We start from the raw sequence: 25,360 nt of genomic DNA, 5'->3' as shown, positions 1-25,360 counted from the left end.
AATAAATATTCAGTATATATTTGCTAATCTAATGGGTCCTCCACCAGTAGAAAGACTCAGCAATAAATCTCAAAGTTCTACATGGTTGATGGCCCAGCTGCCATTGCGATACTCTCCATCACCCTAAGCCAAGGAGTCGCAAGGAACTGACCGTTATCACTGACCCCTCTCTCCTACCTGTTTCAGATTCTTCCCTCTACTATCATGTAAAAGAAATTGGTCTATGAAGAAACATACTCACACAAGACAAAGTAATACGTGGAAAGGTAGAAAATTTTTTTTTCAGTTAACATTTTGAATTTCTTTCAAGTTTTATGTGAAATTGAAAAAAAAAAAAGAAAGTAAAGAAGAACCACAAATGGCTGACAGAAAAAACTCTGAAAATTAGGGTTGCATCCAGCCAAAATTCTACTCTGTAATATTGATGGCTTCTTTGCCTCTCATTTCCTACCTCAGTTCTAAAACACACAAAACCCAGCAGATGTTCGAGTCTAAAAGCTCAGCAGCTTGTAAATGCATGCAAAAATGAGAATTATTACAAAGCAAATTAAATTAATAAATACTATTTATTAAACATCCAAATCAGTTTTATTACCAAAACAAGCACAATCATTTCACGCACACATCAAAGTCTCCATAATAGACTCCGTGCTCCTAAATTAGCACGGTTCCCTCTGCCCAGTAACTTCCCCCCACCCCAGCCCCATCTCTCAGAGCCCCCAGCCCCGACCCCACTTTCTCCAACCTTAAATACTCTGCTCAGGTGTTGCCTCTTCTGCAAAGATATTTTTTTGATTCTCAAACACACACATGTACACAGATTAATCAGTCTGTTGTTTGTTCTGGTTCTCTCTTCCGTATTTATATTTATACATATTATCATAAAACACGTATCTGAGTCCACAGTAGGCCAGGGCAAGTATTCTGTCTTATTTTTCTTGTATCTCAACCACCTGGCACAATGACTTATTGAAATTAATTGAAGGATACTTAAAGTATTAGAAGTATACTCATACTCCACCCAATGTCTGTGTTTTCCCCAAAAGTGTTTTCTATGATTGAATATTTCTGCAATTTTGCCACTACGAATCACAACTTACAAAAATTTCAGGTAACTAAAAGTTATCACAGCCTCAGAAGCACTTCCTAACTTATTCCACTTGATGGCGCCAAAAGGTTTTTAACAACGGGTATTAGACCCCCCCCCCCCCCCCCCCCGCCCCAACAATTGAAGCTGGGAGAAAATACAAAGAAACAAGATCTAAATCAGATTCTTTTAACTGCTTTAATAAAAATGAATGTTCATTATTTACAGCTGTTGGTTATTGTGGAGTTTCTTTCATGGTTCTGATTGATCTGGAAATGAAAGAATGAATAGAAATGAAAATATTTTAATGCAAACAATGCTGTTTAGCTGTTGGCTATCGTGGAGTGATGAGGGAGAGAACAAAGTATGGAAATAATGAAGGAGAGAATATGTATGAAGAAACGCTAATGCAAACAGTGGTATTTTGAGCCTTTAAAAAAAATGCAGAATTCAACCATTCAGTCAATTCTGATTTACCAAGCTAATACACAGCTCCGGTTAAGCAAATGCTTTTGAAAATGGCTAACTAAAATACCTATAAAATCACTATTCCCTGTTGTCCCCCTTCAGTTCCACCTCATGCATGTGCCTTCACTTCTTCCCCACCCCACCGAGGATAAAAGACAAATAGCAGGGCCAGAAAAAAAACATAGCTCAGAGCAGGAAAGGATGACTGCAGACAAAGAGTACACCTGAAGAAGAAAGCACCAGGCCTTAGTAAGGTGAAGGGCCCAGAGTGCCGCCAAGTGCTTTCATATCCAAGGAACAGAGGAAGCAAAAGGATAAAGAAAACTCACAGCGATCTTATTTCTAGAATCAAGGCAGGAGCACACCTGACAGAATACCTGACAGAACTGCATTCAATTGGAAATATAATCCACATTATTTGCTCCTAGATTGAACACACACACAGGAAACTGTTGGCCTTCAAATTGGAAAAGTGTTCTTTCCTAAAAATATATTTTGAGTGATCTCACTTATCACTCGTTCAATTTGCTTTTGCAAACCTTGATATTACAGATATAACTTCCAACTTCTACATCATCAACCAAAAAGAAGAGACAACCAACTTAAAATGAAAGGTAGTTGTTGATGTATCTTCTATAGCAATACGTTCCTTAAAATGTAACTAATGTAGTAAACACTAAGTGTTTAGATGTGTGCTATTTTCCTGATAAAGTTTCATGGCCATGCACTCTATGACTCCAGATCAGGGAGCTTCGGGGCAACTGCTGATGGGGTGCTGTAGGACCACAGGACTTCTATGGTTTCTTCTGGATATAATATAAATATAAAAATGACTGGAAGAAAAAGTAGAAAAATCTTAACCAGAGCTCATTTTTATTTCTCCTTTATATTATTCCATATTTTCCAAATGCTAAGCGACCTTTTGTAATCAAAGAAAAATAATGATGACTCTGATCATACCACGGACTGGCAGCAAACTCAATGGCACACAGTTGACAGCCTGGACACGAGGGGAGCCCCAGGTCACATAATACGGCCTCAAAGGAGAATTCATGCCACCTGGGGTGTTGGATACTGAATACTGATTAATGAACCAGTGGAGGCCCTCTTCTCTTGGAGAGTTTGAAGGGAGACCCACTGAAGACAGGGAGGCTGTGGCCCTGTTTCTAGGCACCCACAAAGAGGAAAGACAACATCCAGAAGTCATGAGGTGGTAGAAGACGTGAGGCTGAGAAAATAGTGGAGAAAGTGGACAACAAACCAGTAAAAGCAGATCCACACATATAATCAAAATTCCTGGCCTAGAAATTCACTCAATACTAATTTGGGGAAAGTAACATCAAACATATATTGATTCATTCTTGGAACTGTTCTATTCTCGGCATTTTTATTGTCTGCTTCCCACATGCTCCAGTCAGGCCACTTTATGCTCAGTTAATGAGATAACTGTGCCAAGCACACATTTAAGAAACATTTGTTTTAATATACAAGAAGAGTGATAACTTCTCTTCTTCCAGAAATTCCTTACCTCCAGAAGCCACGGCTTTAGTTTTCTATCCAATAAAATATCAAATCCCAGGACTTCGAAGCAGACACTTTCACTTCCTGGAGGTTGACCAGGTCTGCACATTCGATACGCATGCAGGACGTGAGGTTCTGCTACAATCAGGGTCTTTACCACCAACTCCTAAAAGGATTGTGATAAAAAAAAAAGTGAAATGCCTTATTTCTTTGTATCTCATTTACAGACATGGAAATGTGGGCTGGACTTGCAAACTAGCGTCCTGGTCAAGTCCACAAAGCTCTATGGCACTGAGCCCCTGCCACTGCTCTGACTTCATCTCAGACAACTCCTCGCCCGCCCACTGTGTTCCAGCCAGGCTTGCCTTCTCTGTGCCCCTTGCACTGGCTGTCCCCTCTTCCTGGAACAGTCTTCCCCCAATATTCCCATGTCTGACTCCTTGATGTGCAGAGAGGCCTTCCTTGACCCCCGAGTCAAAAGCAGCCGCCCACCCCTTATTCCTTACTGCATCTCCACACAGCAGAGAATCAGCTGATATGTTTTCCTTTTTATTAGAGCAGAGTCCTTGTCTGTCTTCTCTACAACCTCATTCCCAGTGCCTACAGTAACGCCTGGAATTTAGAAAATGCTCAAAAACACTGATGAACAAATAAGTAAAATAAAAGTTGACAAACGTGGCTTCTATTTGTTCAATAAGGGTAGGACCATACTCTAGCCTTCTCAGAAACCATACAGAAGGGGATAGGGATGGCAGGGATGAAAAGTCTCAAGAAGAGTAAACTATTTCACAAAGAACATTATAGAAACTCCACTTAGACAAAGCCCGAAAGGACTAGGAGGACAGAATCCAGGAGAGCTGGTTTCTTCGTGCAGTGTTGATCTCGTAGTTTCTAAGGTTTATCTGAGACGAGAGTACTACCAATTAAAGAACTAGCTACATTATCTGTAAGGACACACAAGACTACCAGGGTGAGTTACTAACGCTAATAAAACAAGAAGCTGGCTCACTGAAGTTTGAGAACAAGCTATGCAATGTGGAAAAGCTGTCCCACTGGTTTCTGCTGAGAATATACTGCCTTTTGAACTCCCTCTCTACAGGCAGAGGCAATAGTGCACAGCAGTTCAGAATGTGGCTCGGAAGTCAGATTTTCTGGGTGTAGTCCTGGCTTTGCTACTTGCTAGATGGGCAACCTCAGTCACGTTGCTCAAACTCTGTGACTTTCATTTTTCCCCCAATGTGAACTAGCAATAGTAATAGCTCCTGCTGCAAAAGACCGATGAAGGACAGAGTGAGACTCCATGTGACGCTCTCAGCATAGTGCCCAGAATAGAGGACGCCTTCAATACATGCGAGCGACCTAATGGCTACTCTTGTCACAGCTATTCCATCACTCCTCTAGAACTCCAGCTCAGATGTCAGGTCAGACACAAACATCCCACTGCCTGCTGGGAGCAATATTTATTATATGTGAGAAAAAATGGAAGACAGAGGTTAACCTCACTGTTACCCAGAATCCCAATCAAGACCATATTTGAGGGTAAGTATCAGAGATGTCATGAAGGGTTGTTCTCAGAAAATTTTATTCAGAATAACAAATCCATGGTAGCACCATAATATAAAGATCAAAGACAAAAAGTCACTTCCTATAAATCTTTGGAGATATTACTGAAACCACTTGAGAGTAGAGGAAAGAAAGTTAAAACCTTGGCTAAGAAAGTGTCTGTATGAAACAAGACAGGCGGGGAGAAAAGTGAACATTAATTAACAGATCCTGAACTGCAAATCTGTGTTTTCTTTACATAAAAAACAACATACTTTTGGAAATGTAAAGGCAAGATTTTACGTGAAAATCAGGAATGAGAGAACAAAACACAAATTCAATGCCGCTAATGTTTTTGAGAATTTCCACCATAGTGTCATCGCTCTGAAAGACGATTTGTAGACTTGTAGCTAACGTATATAAAAAACATTCAAAGATGGCTTTATAAGTGATAATAATCTTTTTTAGTCTCTATGGCTTGGTTTTCTTTGATGTCTTATTCATTCTAGACCAACACAAAAGCACATATCTCTGTCTTTCATAGAGAGTATTGATGAATGTTAGTTTTCATACATAGATAGTCACTTTTTAGAGAAATCACCACCAATAAAGTGGTCATTGAAAATAGTCCTAAGTTAAATTCATGAAACTTTAAACTACGATAAAAATTTACTGCTTGATTGCCTTCTCCACTTCATCCTGTCATTCTCTTTTTATATAATCCCATTAATTCACTTTAAACAGATATTCATAAGTACATGCAATTCTAATAAAGAAGGCAAATTTTAAAATAAAATTTTAAATTTTATTTGACAATTTGACAATTGTAAGAAAAGTACCTGGAAAAGTTAACAATTTATTAATTATTAATTTTTTTATAGAATATTAATATATATTCTAACTGAATGATGCAAAATTTACCCATTTATAGAAAAGATCATGAAACGTGTCCGAGATTAATAGGCCCACATTGGCCATGTTCAGCTCATATCTGAAACTTATATTTAGGCTCCACAGAAAAGTTAATTTCCATACCCTCTTATTTATATTAGTCTTACTTGTAAACCTTCTGCTAATTCAATTATGTGGGGAAAGTACCACTTCAAAGCAATGTATGTAAAGCTAGTCATGCTCATTTTTCTCTCTGATTCTCCCTACACATTCCTCACCAAAGCAGCCCAAAAGGTTCTGCCTTTTCACAAAGACCTCCCCAAAGAATCAAACCCATATGGAAATGAAAGATTTGGTAAAGAAAAAAAGAACACCAGAGAGCATAGAAAACTTTCTTGGTCTTTTCATCAAAGGACTCATTCATTAAATCATCCAGGTATCATCAATGAGCTACTGTCCAAAAACAGCAAATTTCACCACTTGGATGGTTCTGATCCACTATGACAGTAAACTATCATTATTAGAAAATTTTTTGGAATTTCTACAAAATTGGCCTTTGGATAAAATAAATAAATAAATAAACAGCATTGACGTAATCAAATTTCTTGTATGGATGTATTCAGTCTCTCAGGAAGATATAACAGAAAGCTAGCAAGTTGGTGGCCATCTGACAAACATTTGCGGTGGAGGCTCTACATTTTTAAAAATTTTGAATTTTTTGCGGATGTTTATAAATCAGAAGATTTATGGCTTCTATTGACAAACTAAAAGAATGAGCCACACTGGGCCCCAAATACCCTGTGAGACCAATAGGGGGTTGTCCATCCCCTTCAGGGCTCTCATGCACTTCAAATTACCACAGTTCCTAGCATGCCCTATTTCTTCTATCCAAACTAGTTCACTCCTTTTTACTTGTCTGACACCTAAGGGCCTTTGGATTTGCCTTCTGCAATATAGAAAATAAGGTCAAAAAAATCCACCAACAAAACAATCAACAAAAGGATAAATATAATGATGCTGATTTTTCTGATTTTCCCAAGAGAACCAAGTTCAACCAACTATGAACTTTCATGTCCATTTTCCATGATAGATTTACTTAAATTATATATTATTTGTCCCAAAAGGAAAGTTAAATCAAATTGTATAGCCCTAATCATATTAAGTATTTTCATATTAAGTATTTCCTCTAACTTTGAATACCATTTTAATACTTCTGCTAGGATTAATAAAGGATCTGTTTCACCAAGGTTATCTTCTTGTCTGTTTCCTTTTCTCTCTTTACCCTTACCATTTGGAATTTCATCCACTGCCATGGCTTTATTTATGAATTGCACCCCAAACATACACTTTTAACTGCCTACTTGACCTTACAACCTGAGACAGCATTTCAAGTTCAACATATCTAAAGTAGAACTCATCATCATAGCCTCATGGACTTTTAAAAATTTAGTTCAGGTGTCAACGCCTCCAGGAAGTCCTCCTCCGATTCCCACCCAACCAAAGCTATGCTACGTGGTCTTCCTCCACATGCCCACAGCATCCAGTGCACACCTCTGTTGTTGTACTTGCTACACTGCACTTCATCAACAATTTATGTGCAGGCTTTTCCTACCAAACTAAATTTTTTGAGGACCGGAGCTGTACCTTATAAATCTTTAAATTATGAACCAGAGACAAGCTTATATCATGAGTTCAATAAATGTTTACTGAATGGATGAATGAATGAATGAAAAAATGAACAAATGAATAGAACTCTCTTCCCTCATCTGCAAAACCAAGGTCTACATCCTCTTCTCAAAATAAATTCCTTCCCACTCTATTTCAGATAATGGCACACTAGTTCTGCCTATAATTCCTCCTTAAACTAGAGAGGAATCTCTGAATGCTTCTCCTCCATTCTGGACGTTCAGTTAGTCTTTACCTCATTGGCACTGCTTTCATTGTGGTTTAATTCAGACCCTTCTTTTCACCTAACTCCTCCCAGGTGCCCTCCTCTACCTACTCTTGGTCTCCACTCTAACCCATCCTACACCTATTTTCAGATTTATCTTTTAAATTCATATGTTTGGCCTTAGTATTCTCCTTAAAAACTGGAAGGAATGAATCCTGACTCCCTACCAAATGAAGCCTTCATTTTCAGACCTAAAATTTGGCCCCCACATATCTTTCCACCCGTTAAGTCCCCACGAATCTCCCATGAATACCACATGTGCCAACCTGGACCACTGATCATTATTCTCACACCTCTATGCCTTTACTTACACTTTTGCCTCCACCTACAATTCCCTCTCTCCCATCCCTAGCAGTAAAAAATACTACTTATCTATCAAGGTCCATCACAAATTCCACTTTCTTCAGGAAAACACTTTTTTATCAGCCCAATCTAAAAATGTAATCTGTTCTTCATTTAAAATGCTTGATGATCCTTTAACTTAATCAGAAGAAAGACAGTTATAATTGTGGAATGGCATAATCTTACTGAAATATCACTCCAAAACTTAGCAACATCATGTTGATTTGCTTGTAGGAATTCCGTAAACCATTTGATGGAACGTTTGCTGCCTTTGTTTTCAGTTTCATCCCTTTCAAAACGCTCATTGTGCTTGTTCACAGAGTAGTTTGTCAGATGCATGTATAACTGGGTCTGTAACAAGTAAGAACCAACGTTGTTATCACCTATGAGACTCTAGAACCATGAGGTTTCATAGAAAAGAAAGCAAAGAGAAAAGACAATTTTGAAGTTTAAAATATACAAATTGACAATTTCATGATTATTTAGATAATTTACAAATTAAACGGAATGGCACATTTCCCTTAAAAGGATTGTGAATGTAGTCATCTATAGAGTTACTTTATACAGCATTGAAAATATATCTACTATAAAAGTATTAAACTAAAATAAAAATAAGAATATATAGAGTAATTAAATGAAAATAGAAAACTACATATTTTTTGCTAAGCATGAAAATGCTCTAAGATTGTTTTTGTTTCTTTTTAATGTTTTTGGTCACTTACAGTTTACACCCAAATTTGTTTTGGGAAAGGAATTTTCTGAAAGAGCATTCTATGTCTTTTTAAAGAAAAATAAAATGAAAGTTCAAGTAAGTAGCACAAACGACGAGGCAGGACTACCAAACACCACCTCTGCCCTCCCATACTGACTGGAGGCCACTTGAGTTCATTACCAAGACAGAGCGCACTTAGAGTCAGAGACAGAAGCTCCATACGATGCTGGGCCGACGTCTAAATGATTAACAATAAGTGTACAGTGCTCCATATTGGGGCTTTTATCTTAGTCTCTTTATATTCTTATGTTTGTTGATACCATTATCCTCAAATAAACTTGAAAAAGAATTCAAAATTTAAGACTTCTCATAAATGTCAATTAATTCACATCTAATGGCTCCTTATCAATCCAGCAAAAACATTCATCAAGTCTATAAATCCTACCCTCATGATCCTACGCCTAGAGATTCAGACAGCAGCACAGCATCACAATGAATATACGCTTCCTGCACACGATTATTATTTTAGTGTGTTACTAACCAAGTGTATTCATATCATATTTTATTTTCACTGCAGTTACTTAGGTCTATAGCACTGAAATCTTCGAAGCAAATATGCAGAACTGATCATTTGAGTTACATGTTGTTTACTAACTCACATGTTCGCCATTAATTAAAATTTGTTTTTTTATTCATTAAACAATATCCAGGGAGCACCTCCTCTTGGCAGGAATTTGTGCTGGGCACTGTGGATACAAAGATGCTCAGGACAGATACAGTCCCTCCCTCAGGAAACTTAGAAAAAGCTTTAAATTAAGAGATATTTATGAAAACAAAGAGCATAAAACTTATGCTTGTCTAATTTTAAGTACTTGATTTAAAGAAAAAGGAAATTAAGCAAACTATAAATTTTCTAGTTTCCAAAATATAAATCATTTTTTAATTTAAATAACAAATCCTTTTTTGAGGAGCTCTCCATTTGGCAAAAAAATTTCTTAAAATAGATAATAGTAGTAATAAAAACTAGCTATCCTAGTGCAAAAGTGAGCAAGAAATGGAACTTTGCATTTTTCTTAAAACATTATCTTTGTAAGTAGGATTGGAAATTTCACAGTTTCACATCAACATTGACAAAAATCCCCTTCTAAACAATTCACTGCTAGTTGGACATTTGCCATAAGGAGAAGTGAAGGCAGCTATGAACCAAACAGAAACCTGCAAGGGATGAAAAGGATATAACCACCCTCCACCCTATGATTCAGCATATAGGCTCCATATAATGAATTGGGATATAAAACTTTTCAAGGATTGGCCAACTGCGACAACAGGAGCAAAAAATGGATGTTTATTACATTTCAATAAATTATGATCTTCTTATATGTAGTTTATCAATATTTAATTCTTATAGAAATACACAGCTCATTACAAAATACACATTCACTATTTATAAAATTGGAAATACTAAGAAGGAAAACATAGGCAGCAGTCTGCCGTCTAAAAACAACTAATGAGAGCATTTTGGAGTTTTCTCCCAGCCTTTTTTCTTATACTAACCTTTTACATAATTGTGATCTCACTTTAGATAAAATTTTGTATTTCGCTTTTTGATTTCTTCTTGTCTTAATCTAGGAACTCGATCATGAACTTTTAGAGATATATGAGGCACAGCGACATTTACATAGGAGAATATCATTTTGCATACATGGGAAAACCAAAGCCAGGAGATGACGTGATTTAAGAGCACTTGGCAAAGGGAGACCCAGAGGCCACACTTCCTGACTCCCAGTCTCTCATTATGATTTCCTAACCCAGTGTACTTACGCAAATTACATACGTATAACTTAAGATACTACAATAAATCACCTAAATGAGCTTCCAAGTCTTACCCTTTCCTATCTCTTCCATTACTCTTTCCTCTCAAAACATGACTATCTGCCTTCAGGTGTGTAATCCATTCTTATCCAATTATAATCTATGAGCTGACAAGTCCCAAATTATGCCTGTAGCTCAGCTCTCTTATCTGAACTTCGGACCTATACTATATATCCAAAGCCCCATAGTATAGAACCATTGAAAGGTTGCACAGGCAGGTCAAACCAAACACATCAGCTTTCTACAAAACCTTTAACAGCTCCTGTACTCCCTATCACAGTAAATAACACTCCATCCACCAACTGCCAATGCCAAAAATCTTGAGTTTTATCCTTAATTTCTCTTGCTCTTGCTCTACAAATCCAACCTGTCAATGTTATCCATGTTATCTTAAACATACCTTAAATCTATATTCTTAGTCCAGCCCTACTGCTATTTCTTCAAATTAAGTCATCTTTCCTCTCACACGTGGTTAGATAAGAATACAGCTTCTTGTCTCCCTTACTCTAGTCTCTCCCATCCGTCTACACCCCATCTCACATTCCCCACAATGTAGACCAAGTGAACTTTTTAAGACACAAATCTCATTCCTTCTTTCCCTTGTTTAAAACCTTTCAATGTTTCCCTTCGTCTTAGGTTAAATTCCAAAATCCCAGACATGGTCCTGAAAGATCTGGCCTCTAGGACTCTCCATCCTCATCTCTGAACAGCCGCCCCTACTTAGTGTGTACTTTAGCCATACTGAACTTGTCTGCTTTCTCCAGACATACCACACTCCCTCTCACTTACCTCTGGACCATTCTTCTACTTGGAGTTCCACCCCACCCCACCCCAACATGGCTAACCCCTCATTATTCAGATTTCATTTTACAAACTCCCTCTCTAACCTTTATCTCCAACTGGGTTAGATGCCCCTGCTATGCTCTGCCATAGCACCCTCGGTTTCTTAGACCATTACACTTACCATCGAGTATTATAATTGCTTATTTTATTTTCTGCTTCCCCACTAGATTACTGCTATTGTGAGGTCAAGTACTGTAACTGCCTTGGTCACTGTTTTTCCAAAACCAGCACAATGCCCAGAACGCAGTAGAATTCAAACATTACTCGATGATTGAATACATCCACACTTAGGACTTTCAAAGAGATGACGCTTTCTTTTATCTTCCTTTCCTGTGAAAACGTGGACAATTCCCTTATTCTTCCTTTGCCAGGTTTATAACATTTTCAGTTAATGAATGTAGTAACATTTATGAAGTCATTGTTTAATTCTGAAAATATGACTACTCAATGGAGTTAATCATGTGCATAATATTGCAGGAACGGTAACCAGGCCTTTGACAAAAATGGGAAAAAATAATTGATTGCAATTTTTGCTACAATTAGTAGATCCAAAAGTAGAGTTAGAGGTTAACTAAACTTTTAAGTATGGATAATAAATTACAGTTTATCTTTCATAAGCTATAAATTACAGTTTATTACTTTCATGATAAATTATGATAAATTACAGTTTGACTTTTATAAACTATAAATTAGAGTTATGAATTTATCAGTATGTTATGGTTGCACAAGAAATCTTAATGGACAATCTACAAAAAGCTCCATTTAACAGACTTAAAAATGCACACTGAAACTGCCAATTTATGTCTCCACTTCCTATTTGGTAAATTTACAAGCTTCTCTTTCATTCCAACAAAAATTAATAACTCTACTTTCCGATAACTTTTGCTTTCTCTGTTTCATATACTTTCTCCCACATTCTACGTGTTTAAACCGTCCCTTTTCTACAAAGCCTGCTCAAGCACCTCCTCCTCCGTGAGGAGCTGAACGCACTATCCCTGCCCTCAACTCCGTAACTTTGCCTGCACTTCTCAATGGCATATTATTTTTTATTTATATTTCCATATAAACCATTTCTATACAGGGCCACTGCACACACATATGTGCTTTGAAATCCATTTCTATGTACGGCCACTGCATACATGTGTGTGCTTTAAAATGCATCCTCGCCACAACTAGAAGGACCTGCAACTAAGATACACAACTATGTACTGGGGGGGTTTGGGAAATAAAGCAGGGAAAAAAAAAAAGGAAGATTGGCAACAGTTGTTAGCCTAGGTGCCAATCTTTGAAAAAAAAAATAAAATGCATCCTTGTGCTCCCAGAGGGGGTGCCTTTCCCTAATTAGCCTGCCAAGAACAGAAGTGTTTTTTAAATAATTTTCAAAAAGCTGTCCATAAATTAGAAGCGGTCTTATTTATGTATGCAACTCTTCTAGACTATAAAAATCTGAGAGGAGAGACTTTGATTCGTATAACCTTTATACACAATGGTGCTTTAAAATTATACTGGACAAATTAATAAAATCATAGATTCTGTCTGGTATCACTTACCAAATTGGACTCATTAGGTGGAATATATTTCTCTGTTCCCATTCGCACAAGCCCATCATGGTAGAGAAATATTTTTAGTGGATCACACGATGTTATCAGAATATAAATTCGTAAATCAAACTTGTAACCTTCCATCAGGAACGGCTTTTCAATGTATTCTTGAACAATCAAGTGATCCTGAGATGGAAGTTTGTCACCATTTCTTATTAAAGAAATCCTAAGTTTAAAGAAAAGAATTAAAAGAATAATTTGATATGGAGTCAAGATGTTTACAAAGTTATAGATAATACTCAAGAAGAAAACAGTGGAGTGAGGAACTCCAAGGTCTGTCCCTCCACAAAAGCAATGAATAACAAAAAAAATTGTTAGAATCAACTTTTTTGCAACCCTGATAACTAACCAAAAGCTTGTGACAACCAGGGAACACAATCAAAAACATAAACAAAAAAACCACACAGCTGAATCTGTGTAAAAGAACTTTGTGGCATTTTAAGGTACTTTGGTCCCAGACCCCTACCCCCAGCTCAGCAGTGGCTTTGAGCAGCAGCCCACGTTCCCAGTACAGGTACTGGTTTTAGAGGAAGCAGAAGAGACTTTATCTTTGTGGTTGTTTGGGGATGTTTTCTGACCTGTCTGGTGAGTCCCTGAAGTGCTTCAAAGGACTTGCTTTTATTTTTCCTAATTGGGAACTCTCCCAGTGCTAAGGCAGTTACTTGGGGGGCAATTGCTGAAGACATTTCAACACAGTCCCTGCTGCCTAGGGCAACAAATAACAGTTGGGGAAAACAATGTATTATATAATATATGTTGTATAATATAATATATATAATATATAATATATTAGATATATTCTACAGATGAACTAAAATAAATTGAGGAGAAAGACTGAAGAATGAGAATTTGAGGGGAATAAGGGTTTTGAAAAGCTCGGACATTTCTGGGAATCTAGAAGGCCATAGGCATTCCCAGGGCTAGATGCTAGCTCAGGAAAGATCTGAGAAGACCCTAAGCTCCTACCTCTGGCTACCATCAGGTTCTGCACATGCAGGAAGAGAAGGGTAAGTCAGAGTTGTAAACTGCCTCGTTGAGTGCTGAAGACACGCTGCAACACACACAGTCCATCCACAAGGATTGGGAGATATTTTTGTTGTCGTTGTTCCAAGTGCCTAAGGAAATCTCTGTCCAACTTACTAGCTGACCACTGACCAAATAGAACAGGAACTTCAGAGGCCACATACAGCAAACAATATAGACTTAACAAAATCATTTCAGAAAGGTCACTAAACAAATAAACAAATACAACAAGCAAAACCCTGTAGAGGGGAAAAGAATCTGATTTCTAGATTCCTAAATAATATTCAAAATGTCCAGTTTTCAACAAAAAATTATGAGTCATACAAAGAAAAAAAGAAAGTATGGCCCATACACAGGAAAATCATCAATTAATAGAAACTATTTCTGAGGAAACCCAGACATTGGGCTTACTAGACAATCAACTATTTAAATCAACTAGTTTAAATTTGTTCAAGGAGCTAAAGGAAGCCATGTACAAAGAACTGAAGGAAACCATGAGAATGGTATCTCACCAAATAGAGAATATCAACAGAGACAGAAATTCTTTTAAAAAGGTGGGGGGCAGGGGGCGGCCCCATGGCCTAGTGGTTAAGTTCAGCATGCTCCACTTTGACAGCCTGGGTTCGGTTCTGGGGCATGGACCTATACCAGTCACTGGCAGGGTGGCCTTACTGTGGCAGTGTCCCACATAGAAAATAGAGGGAAACTGGCACAGATGTTAGCTCAGGATGAATTTTCCTGAGGAAAAAAAAAGGGGTGGTGGGGAGACCCAAACAGAAACTGTGGTGTTAAAAAGTACAACCACCAAAACAAAAAATTCACAAAAGATCTGGGAAAGCAGAAAAAGAATCAGTGAACATGAAGATAGGTCAATTGAGATTAACTAGTCTGAGCAACAGAAAGAAAAAAGAATGAAGAAAAATGAACCAAGCTTAAGAGTCCTGTGGGACACCTTCAAGAACACCAACATACATATAATGGGAGCATCAAAGGAAAAAGAGAGAAATAGGCAGAAAGAATAATTGAAGAAGTAATGGCTGAGAACTTCCCAATCTGATTAAAAATATTAACCTACATATCAAAGAAGCTCCATGAATTCTGAGTAGGATAAACTCAAAGAGATTCACACTGAGACACATTATAATCAAACTGTCAAAGGTCAAGACAAAGAGAGAATCTTGAAAGCAGCAAGACTAAAGCGACTCATCATGCCCAAGGTTCCTCAATAAGATGAACAGATGATCTCTCACCAGAGACAATGGAGGTCAGAACAGTGAGATAATATATTCAAGGCACTGACAGAAAAAGAAAAACTGTTAACCAAGAATTCTCTGACAAAACTGTTCAAAATTGAAGGACATTCCCAGAGAAACAAAAAGTGAGAGAGTTTGTGGCTAGTCTACCTGGCCTACAAGAAACGCTAAAGAGAATCTTTCAGGCTGAAACAAAAGGACACTAGACAAGACTCAAAGCCATACAAAGAAATAAAGAACACTTGTAAAGGTGACTACAGGGGCTGGCCCCGTGGCCAAGTGGTTAAGTTCACACGCTCCGCTGCAGGCGGCCCAGTGTTTCGTTGGTTTGAATCCTGGGCGTGGACATGGCACTGCTCATCAGGCCATGCTGAGGCAGCGTCCCACATGCCACAACTAGAAGGACCCACAACGAAGAATATACAACTATGTACTGGGGGTCTTTGGGGAGAAAAAAGGAAAAAAAAAGTAAAATCTTAAAAACAAAAGGTGACTACATAGGTATATAAAAAAGTTGCTACTAGTGAAATTTAGGTTTGTAATTGCTCATTTTTCCTTTGTTATTTAAAACAAAGCTGCATAATGCAATAATTATAAATCTATGTTGATGGGCACATAATATATACAGACATAGTTTGTGACAATAACAACATAAAGGGCGGCAGAGCTATATAGGAGCAAAGTTTTCCTTACTATTGAAACTAAATTAATATTAATCCAAACTAGATGGTTATAAATTGAATGTTAATTGTAATCCCAGGGCAACCATTAAAAAAATAACTCAAAAATATATAGTAAAAGAAGTGATAAGGAAATTAAAATGGTACGCTAGAAAATATCCATTTAACACACAAGAGAGCAGAAATGGAGAAATGGAGGAATCAAACTATATAAAACATACAGAAAACAAACAACAAAATGGCAAACGTAAATCTTTCTTTGTTGATAATTACATTAAATACAAATGGATTAACTTTCCAATTAAAAGACAAGATTTGGCAGAATGTATAAAAAAATGGCCCAACTATGTGCTGGCTACAAGTGATTCGTTTTAGATTGAAAGACTCAGGTTGAAAGTGAATGGATGGCAAAGATATTCTCCATGCAAACAGTAACCAAAAGAGAACTAGAGTGGCTATACTAATATCAGAAAAAATAGACTTTAAGACAAAAATTATTACAAGAGAAAAAGAAAGACACTATATAATGATTTTAAAAAGTCAACCCAGTCCTGATGGCCTAGTGGTTAAAACTCAGTGTGGTCCACTTTGGTGGCCCAGGTTCGGTTCCCAGGCATGGAACTACACCATGTATCTGTCAGTAGCCATGCTGTGGTGGCAGCTCACAAAGAACTAGGAGGATTACTACTAGAATATATACAGCTTTGTACTGGGGATTTGGGGAGGGGAAAAAAAGGGGAAGATTGGCAACAGACGTTAGCTCAGGGTGAATCTTTCCCAGGGGCAAAAAAAAAAAATTCAATGCATCAAGAAGATATAATAATTATAAACATATATCCACCTAACAACAGAGCTCCAAAATATATGAAGCAAAAACTGACAGAAGTGAAAGGAGAAACAGACAACAATAACAGTTGGAGTCTTCCATACCCCACTTTCAATAATGGATAGAATGACTAAACAGAAGACCAGCAAGGAAATAGATATATTTCACAGATGAGAGGGGTGTCCTTTAGCTACACACTACTGAATTACATGAGATAAACCCAGGCAGCACAGAAGGCTTCTCAGCTATTTTTTATACTGTTGTCAAATCAGATTATTACTTATTTATAATGTTTTAACATTAAATATAAATATTTTAACATTAAAATTGAGAAAAATGTGAGCTTCAATTATCCCCCCAAATTTTCCCCTTAATACTAACATGCAGCTAACCAACTTTACATTAAAGAATTAATAGAAAATTCCCACTAATAATACATGTTAATTTTTCAAATTATTAAACCACAATTAATAATGTCTGATTAAATTATGAAATTAGGACTAAAGGTAAAAGAAAATTTCTTGAACAATAATTTACCTGGAAGCTACATTTCCAAATTTTTTTTCCCCACAACACTTTAAATCAAAAGATTAAAATGACTCATATGTTTTTATTAAAAGCTGCCTCAGCCACATTTTCTTTGAAAAAGTACACTGCAGAAAACTAACATAAGAAAACAAAGGAAAAAGGAATATTAAGTTGCATAATCTAGTCTCAGCTAACACATCCAGTACTTGGCATTTTAGTTTAAAATGTGTTCTACTCATTTTCAATCCAATTATTATCGCTACAGAAAGAAAAACACTTCTTTGTAAAGCAACAAAGACACATATTTTACTTAAGATTTCTAGCCATGAAAAGAGTTACTAACTCCCTTTCCAGTTCTTTCTCCAAGTCAGTTTAGCTCTACTGTAGCAACTGATTTTACTCTCCAAACTTACTCTAAAATTATTACAAAAAATGCAAATTTTATGTTTAAGACAAAATTAGCAAACATCTTCTTTTTTCTATTTTGTTGTCTCCTACTAAAGTCGTACAACCTGTTGACTTAATTTTTAAATTGAATTACTGAAGCCTGTGGGACAGGGTAAAAGGCATTCTTAAATATTTAGTTTCCAAAAAGCAGTATTTATAAATCTATTTATTATTTTTTTCATATCGGTACTCTACCATGAGCAGATGCTCACATTTATTCTTCTCCCCAACTTTTTATTTTTATATATTCCAGGTGAAAAATACCTACCCATGACCCATTGCACCATTAGCTGGTTTTACTATAAAAGTTTTCTGCTTTCTTTTTTTCTTCAGTTCTTTCATATAGTTCTGGAATTGTGTATATTCTGCAGGGAAGATCCATGTTCGAGGAACAAAGGTATAATCCAGAGGCCGAGACTTGATCATTCTGTAAATTAGAGATAATATGAAAAGTAATTCCTATCCAAACTTTTCTAAATTTTCTTTCCCTGTGACATTTACTATAAGGATTTAAATTCCCTCCATTTCTTCATTTATTGATTCATTCATTGATTTATTCAATAAATGTCTATTAAGCACCTACTACGTGCTAGGCACTATTCTAGACACTGGGAATACATCAGTGAAAAAAACACAAGAATCTCTGCCCTATATACTAACTTACATATTAGTAGGTCAGACATTTATTTGAGTGTGTACTAAGTGCTAGGCACTGGAGATACTAAGATAAACTAATATGATCTTTGCCCTAAGGAATTTACATATAGGCTATCAATTAAACAGAATGTGATAGGTGCAATAAAGGCATATAAGGCAAGGTAACACATGGAGAGAGTCATTAACTGCCTCAGGGATGGGGCTGGGCAGTAGGAAATGGTTCCCGGCCAGGTGACATTCATATTGCTTCTTTAACGATGACTTCGAGTGCTCTGGGTCACCCACAGGGGGCAGTTTTTGATCACCTTTTACTCCAGTGTTTTTTGGAGTTTACCTACTTTTCTGAGAAAACCATGTGAAGCCTCTGAATCAGAGAGGTTTTATTTATATCAACTACCTGTGCCTATACATGTGGTTTTATGGCTACAATGTATATCCTGATATTTTTGTATTTGCTACAAATCGGGCTGTCTATTTGATACAAAACTTAGAGATATTACTAGGCATAAATGTTTACTTTTGATTAATCCCAAATGTTAACCATTTTGCACATATCAATTCCCAAGAAAAATTAAGAAATTAGAAGAAGTATTTAAAAATATTACCTATGAAAGAAAATTTGTTTCAAAAAATGTCTTTTTTATAAATGTATGCAAATCTTTTATAGAGGAGCAGATACTGTCCCCAAATTAGACTAGAAAAACCTAAAATGGAGCCACAGTATATAGTATGCACAAAGGGCCTAAAATCTAAGACTAGGGTGTGGAATACATGAGCCACTTGGCTTCTACAACTGGAGGTTCACACGGTTATCCTATTTCAAGTGCTCATTCAAGAGAATCCTGTAAGAAAGTTATGTTTCCACTGTAATAAGGGAAATAATTAGTTCCATCTGTCAAATCCAGAATAAGCTAATAAGCTAAACAATGTCAGTGCAAAACAGGCTAACATCAACTGGTTTGAAACACACACACAAATCTAAAGGAAACACAATATAACAGTGCTAATGTCCTTGTTTTTGTTTCCAACACCTTTAAATGTATTTATTATATTTTATAATATGAAATTTTTTATATTTTTATGATATGAAATTAGATCAAGTTAAAGCTTTAATTAGAACAATATATTTCATTTTTTAATTTTTTTGTGAGGAAGATTGGCCCTGAGCTAACATGTGTTGCCAATCTTCCTATTTTTCCTTGAGGAAGATTGTGACTGAGCTAACATACGTGCCAGTCTTCCTCTATTCTGTATGTAGGCTGCCACCTCAGCATGGCTTGATGAGTGGTGTGTAGGTCCACGCCCAGGATCCAAACCCACAAACCCCGGGCCACCGAAGCAGAGCACGTGAACTTAACCACTATGTCAGCGGACTGGCCCCTAGAACAATATATTTTAAAACTAACCATGTCGAATTTACGAATAATACCATTCTTTCACATAGATATTTGAAAAAAATCCAAGCACACATGTATTGAGGACATATACTTTATTCCATTTAGGTAATCTAGCACAAAGCATATGATGTAAAAATGTATAGCTTTAAAAGAGAGATGCAGTCTTACTTAGGAATTTGAGAATCTAAGATAATTTCTGCTCCTAGTTCTGTCATAGATTTACCAAATGATATTAAACATGTAATTTAGTTAACTCTTTTTTTATATTACTTGGTCATCACTTTTTATCTAATAGAAGATAATTTTTTCCTTAAGGAGAATTCCAAGGATTCCATAGAATGGGAAATTGCCTATCTGCAATAGCTTAGTAATGGGTCTACATCTAACCCTCTTTCCTCTCCGACCATATAGACTTCTGTTCTCTATGAAGCAGCCAGAACGATCTTTTCAACATGCAAATCTGGTCATATTACCAACTTTATCGCCCCCTCCTCTCCATGGCATTAGGATAAGACCATAATCCTGAACATCACCCTTCAGTTGATCTCTTCCCCACACCCCATCAATCTCTCTGTGCTCCAGCTACATTTGGCCTTAGTTCAGTATCTTGATTACTCATGCTTTCTACTATCACATGACCTCAGCGCATGCTATCTTTCTGCCCAGAAAGCTGTTACCTACCATCTTCACCAGCAAACTCCCACTCATCATTCATAGTTCAGCTTTCACATCACTGCCCTTCCTCAGGGAAATTCTCCAATGCCTTCCTAAGTTAGAAGTCCTTCACTATGCACTGATTTAGAACTATGTACCTCTACTTCACAGCACTTTTCACAGTTGCAATGCAAAGTTGTAAAAGCCTTAAGTCTGCTTTTGATCACTTCATGTGCCCAGAGCCCAGCACAGTGCCTGGCATATAATAGATATTGAATAAATATGTGTTACATAAAAATAAAAAACTTAAATGAAACACACGGCCAAAACTTCACAGAGATAATTCCCTTTCTCTAAAGTCCATCTTCCCAGAATCCCTATGCTAGTAAATCACACCACCTACACTATATCCTAAGCCAGAAACCCAGGAGGCTTCCTGGAGACTTCTCTCCTCCTCCCTTCAATTCTTACACCATAGCAGTCTTCAAGTCCTATCAATTCTAGCTGCTTCATATCTTTCAGGTTTATTTCCTCTGCCCCATTCCCACTCTCTCTGTTTTGGTTTATTAGATGCTCATTACTTCTCACCCAGATGTTGACAACCATCTCCTCTAGGACTTTCTCCTTCTAAACCTACATTCACTGAATCCATTATCTACAATACCACCAAGATCACCTAAAACATATTATTTCTCCACTTAAACTCATTAAATAACTCATTTCTCTCAGGATAAAGAGAAATGTCTGTTGAGCAGTTAAAGAGATTAAAGAATCAATGATTAAATAAAAGATAATAACATGGCGTACACAGCCTGGCCTTTGCATTTACCTCTAGTATCATACCCATCACCCCTCATCACCGTAAAAACTGCCTAAACTTCCCCAAACATCTCATGTTGCTTTGTCTCCATATATTTTTCTCTCACCCTTGTCTTTGCCTACAATCTCCTTGCCTTCTTCTCAAATGGAGAACTCCTATACACTTTTCAATATCCATCTCATACTTTGACCTCGAGAAAGCCTTCTCTGTCCTCCCAAAAATGATCTCTCCCACCATCTTTGTCACCACCATACATTGACCATTCTCATGTGGCACCAATAAACCACATTGTACGTATCAGTCTCTCTCCCTTACTAAAATGTGAGTTCCACGTAGGCACTAGGCCTTAGTTATCTTGTTTACTTCAAAGTTAGCAGTCTCTCGGGCATATAGTAGACAGGGAAAAAATATTTGTTGAGTGAATGCATGTACAAACTTACACATGGACATATACTGATATTTCTTTAATTACACACACAAGTTGACTAACCTTTCTCTGTGAAAGAGTTCTCTTTTTAAAAAATTTCTCAATTTACCACTCAACTTTCTTAACCTAAAAAATATCTAATCAACAGAAATATAAAGTGCATAAATTCTGCAGTTAACTCAGTATAACACTTGAGTACGTGTTAACAGTTTTTCCCATGAAAGCAGATTATTACTCGAAATAGTCGTCTCAGAGATAAATATATGTGTATGTATGTCCCTGAGTGGGCATATATGCATGTCTATGTGTATGTGTGTGCATGTACGTACCTACTACAGTGCCAGGCACACATGAGATGCTCAATAACCAGTATATGAACACACATACACACGGCATATAATGCAACAAATAAGTTTCCTGCAAGGTTTAACTGAAAATCAATAAATTTATATTGAATATCATATACAGATAACCTCTTAGATTTAAAAGAAAAACTTATGTTGCTAGAGAGACAGAAAGTTGCAGTAAAAAGAACCCTGAGATTCTGGAGAACAGTATTCTGCTGCATCTCTGCTAGTCACTATTTGTTTGACTTTGTGCAAGATCTTCATGTCTCTGACCCTCGGTTACCTCCTCTGCAAAGGGGAAGAATAGAACCAGTGAACTTTTAAGACCCTTCTGGCTCTAAAATTCTCTCTCTTCATCAAAATATCATTTCAAATCAATGTAATCTTGTGAAAGATAGCACTATAATACTCAAAATGTAAACTTCCAACAGGTCTTCTCTATTACAAGAAAATGAAGATTACTTGGTCATATTTCTTGCTAAGAAATCCTTCCTACAGATCTCTCCCATTCCTGGAAAATGGTTGATCCTCTGGAAAATAAAAAGGTAAACATTAATATTCTCATTGACTTGAGAAATATATTCATTTATACTATAATACGGTTATATGGTATAATACAGTATTACAGTTATAACCATCCTTTGAGTTTAATGTTTAATAAACTGACAATTATTAATGTAAAAATATTTAAAATTAAATGACCTTCAATGAATTTCTGGAATTAAGGAATCTATGGTAATCAGAGAATAAAATTGCAAAATTTTAAAGAAATCAGAAAATGGTGTTTACTTAGACATTAAAGTTATATTCTTCTGTGTTGAGTAACTGATAATTCAATGTCCAAATCATTTTGGGTATTCCAGATTTACTACATTCATACAGATAAGCACTCTAGAAAGACTGATGAAAATGAACTTATTTGTTGCCTGTAGTCAATTTTGTATCACCCTCTACACTAACAGATGAAGAAGAACTATACAAAATATCAATTGTCTAAAATTCCATGTATTTGGCTTTTTAGTTTCAGCTTTTTATTTTTTTAATGTAAGTTTGTATTACCTTCTAAAAATAAATAATGAAGCCAGACTACACAAAGCCAACATTACAAGGTATTTCCACACCCTGATCTCTCTCCGCAATCTATTGCATATCACTCATCTTTAAGTATAATGCAAAGCACCAGCCCAGGAAGCATTTTCTTTTAAAAATCCTTCCTCAACGATGGAAGGAGGTCAAAAGCTAAATTTGAAAAGATGCAGCCTTCACAGAAATAGTCAGTACAACTAGACAGCAACAAAACAGGCTATTCAGGTAAGTTAGAACTGAAATTTAATATTTCAACATATTAAGAACCCTATCTAAAGAAAATTATAATGGAGTTCATACAACTTTCCGAACGACCAATAACTGGTCCTGATTAATTTCCCACCTGGTAATTTTGCAGCTCTGCAATCTTCTCCTGCTGAACCGCAGAATCACACCATATGAGGTTACTTGTTTCATCCTCATCCGGAGTTTTCATAAATCCCATTTCATCTATTACTAAACGGACTGCAAGGAAACAGTTAATTTAAACCAAAATTAACATAATTCTGAAATACATTCATTGTGGAAACGTTTTCTGATATATATAAATGCCAGCTCACAGTATTTCATTTGTAAAATACACATTAGTTATAGGATAACCGTATTTTTAGTTTCACCAATTTATCTAGGGCCAGATTACACTCAATAGTAACTAACAACTGTTTTTAGGTTACACTGAAAATCCTTAGCTTCAATCCTCTGAGATTTAACAGGTACACAACACTGCTAAAGAGTTTAGTCATTATTCATAGCAACAAACATACACACAGCTGAGACAACATTTTTACTCAGGAAAATGTGCTTTCATGGCTTTTTTGTGACCTTGGTCTAGGTACAAAAGGGAAAAAGTAAAAATAGCCCCTGATCATCCAGACCTATCCTATACTTTCCACCTCCCTAGTTCAAATTATTTTTAGCAGTTAAAACCGAGTCAGCTATGTTGACTCAGGATATGAAATAATGCAGCAGAATTCACGGCGGAGATTTGGAAAATGGCCCTTCCATCTGCTCCCAACACTCCAATCCCATTGAAAAATTTATGCTCAGAGGAAAGCTTGTTTTTTAGTACCAACTATTTATATGCTCCTCTCTAACTTGGATATCACAATTAACATATTGATATTTTTGTTCCAATGAATTTCAAGTTTAAAATAAATATAGCAAATACTTAGGATAAATTTTGGGTTCCAAAAGAATTCTGAGTCTTAACAGAATGGTGTTACTACACAGCAGTGCTTCAATAATTTATTTTTAAATGTTTTCCTTTTACTGGTACCCTATATATGAGCAGAAATGGTAAAAATGGATCAACTGTCTGAACTTGTCTTAAGAGTGAAACTGATGACCAGGCACCTGTTGGTCTCAAGTCCTGGGGACTCTTGACTGCTTTTTGGCTGAGGAGAAATAAAGGGCTTTTTATGCAACAGTGCCTAGAACACAAGCATAAAAGGAGAGGACGGTGATTGGAGATAGACGAGGTTGGGAAGGGGATTTTTGAGTTGAAGTAACTGTTTTCCGTGAGAACCTTAGTAAAACTGGGCGCTGTTCTGAAGGCCCTGGTGGCAATGTACAAGAGTTGGGGAAAGGGCTGTTCCTCTCTTGTCTGCCACAGACCACCACGTAGCTTTGGCATCCTAAGGGCTCAGGAGCAGCTGTGCCTTCCAGAGCTCATAGGAAGGGCAAGGGCAATAGTGACACAGCCTTGAAGAATCCTTTCACTGGCTTAGAAGCAGAGAACCATGATGAGGCCAGAACAGCAGGTCAGGAGCAGACCTGTTCCTGAGTCCACGAGAGACATTGTCTGGGGCCTCTCAGAAATAACTGGAAAGATCTTGAGCGAAACAGAACTAGCGGCCATCATGGAGGGAGGAAGTGTAATGAGTTACTAAAACATGGGTATTAATGTATTCGTGGGCCAGTGAGGCTGGGAACAATCAGGTTACATAACTATGGTGGAAAAGATCCATTCTTTCTTTAGAGTCACAAAATCAAATTTGTAAGGTCAGTCACATATAAATCTTTTATTATGAAATTCAAAGCTTGGAGAGCTGACAACGTTAAACTTCAGAGAAAAACACAATGTAAGGTATTAAACTGTCACTTTTTTCAGCTAAGCTATTTAATCACATTTTTGTTAGAACTGAAATTTTAGAAATCAATTGGTATCTTTTTAAAGATACTTCCTCCACCACATAGAAAAGAAATTCCTTTAATGTGTTAGTTCCAAATAATAGGTTGTTGACAGCTAAACCCTAAATCCATGCTTTTAAATGTTGGTCTTTTAGGAGTTCTCTTTTAAAAGAGAGATGAAATAATTGCCCCATATTGAATTTCTACCAAACCAAACTCTCTATTGGTAAAATAGAGATAACCACACTAACAATT

General features: G+C 36.7%; 1 protein-coding gene across 10 annotated transcripts in view; it reads right to left on the bottom strand.

Moving 5' to 3' along the window:
• Nucleotides 1-25,360, bottom strand: part of TTLL7 (tubulin tyrosine ligase like 7) — a 134,094-nt gene that overhangs the window by 63,251 nt on the left and 45,483 nt on the right. For all 10 annotated transcript variants that reach the window (XR_011532520.1, XM_008526454.2, XM_008526456.2 and 7 more), the window contains exons 4-9: nt 23,319-23,440; nt 22,352-22,419; nt 17,856-18,014; nt 12,780-12,996; nt 7,989-8,153; nt 3,084-3,242 (exon numbers count right to left, since the gene is read on the bottom strand). Coding sequence is in view for 9 of the 10 variants with exons in the window: in XM_008526454.2 (XP_008524676.2) it covers nt 3,084-3,242; nt 7,989-8,153; nt 12,780-12,996; nt 17,856-18,014; nt 22,352-22,419; nt 23,319-23,440 (890 nt within the window). In the remaining variant the exon portion in view is untranslated. The remainder of the gene's footprint in view (nt 1-3,083; nt 3,243-7,988; nt 8,154-12,779; nt 12,997-17,855; nt 18,015-22,351; nt 22,420-23,318; nt 23,441-25,360) is intronic.

The sequence above is a fragment of the Equus przewalskii genome, chromosome 24, assembly GCF_037783145.1.
Source record: "Equus przewalskii isolate Varuska chromosome 24, EquPr2, whole genome shotgun sequence".
NCBI lineage: Eukaryota > Metazoa > Chordata > Mammalia > Perissodactyla > Equidae > Equus > Equus przewalskii.
Note: the sequence above shows the minus strand (reverse complement) of the source record. Positions and strands in the feature narration are given on the sequence as shown.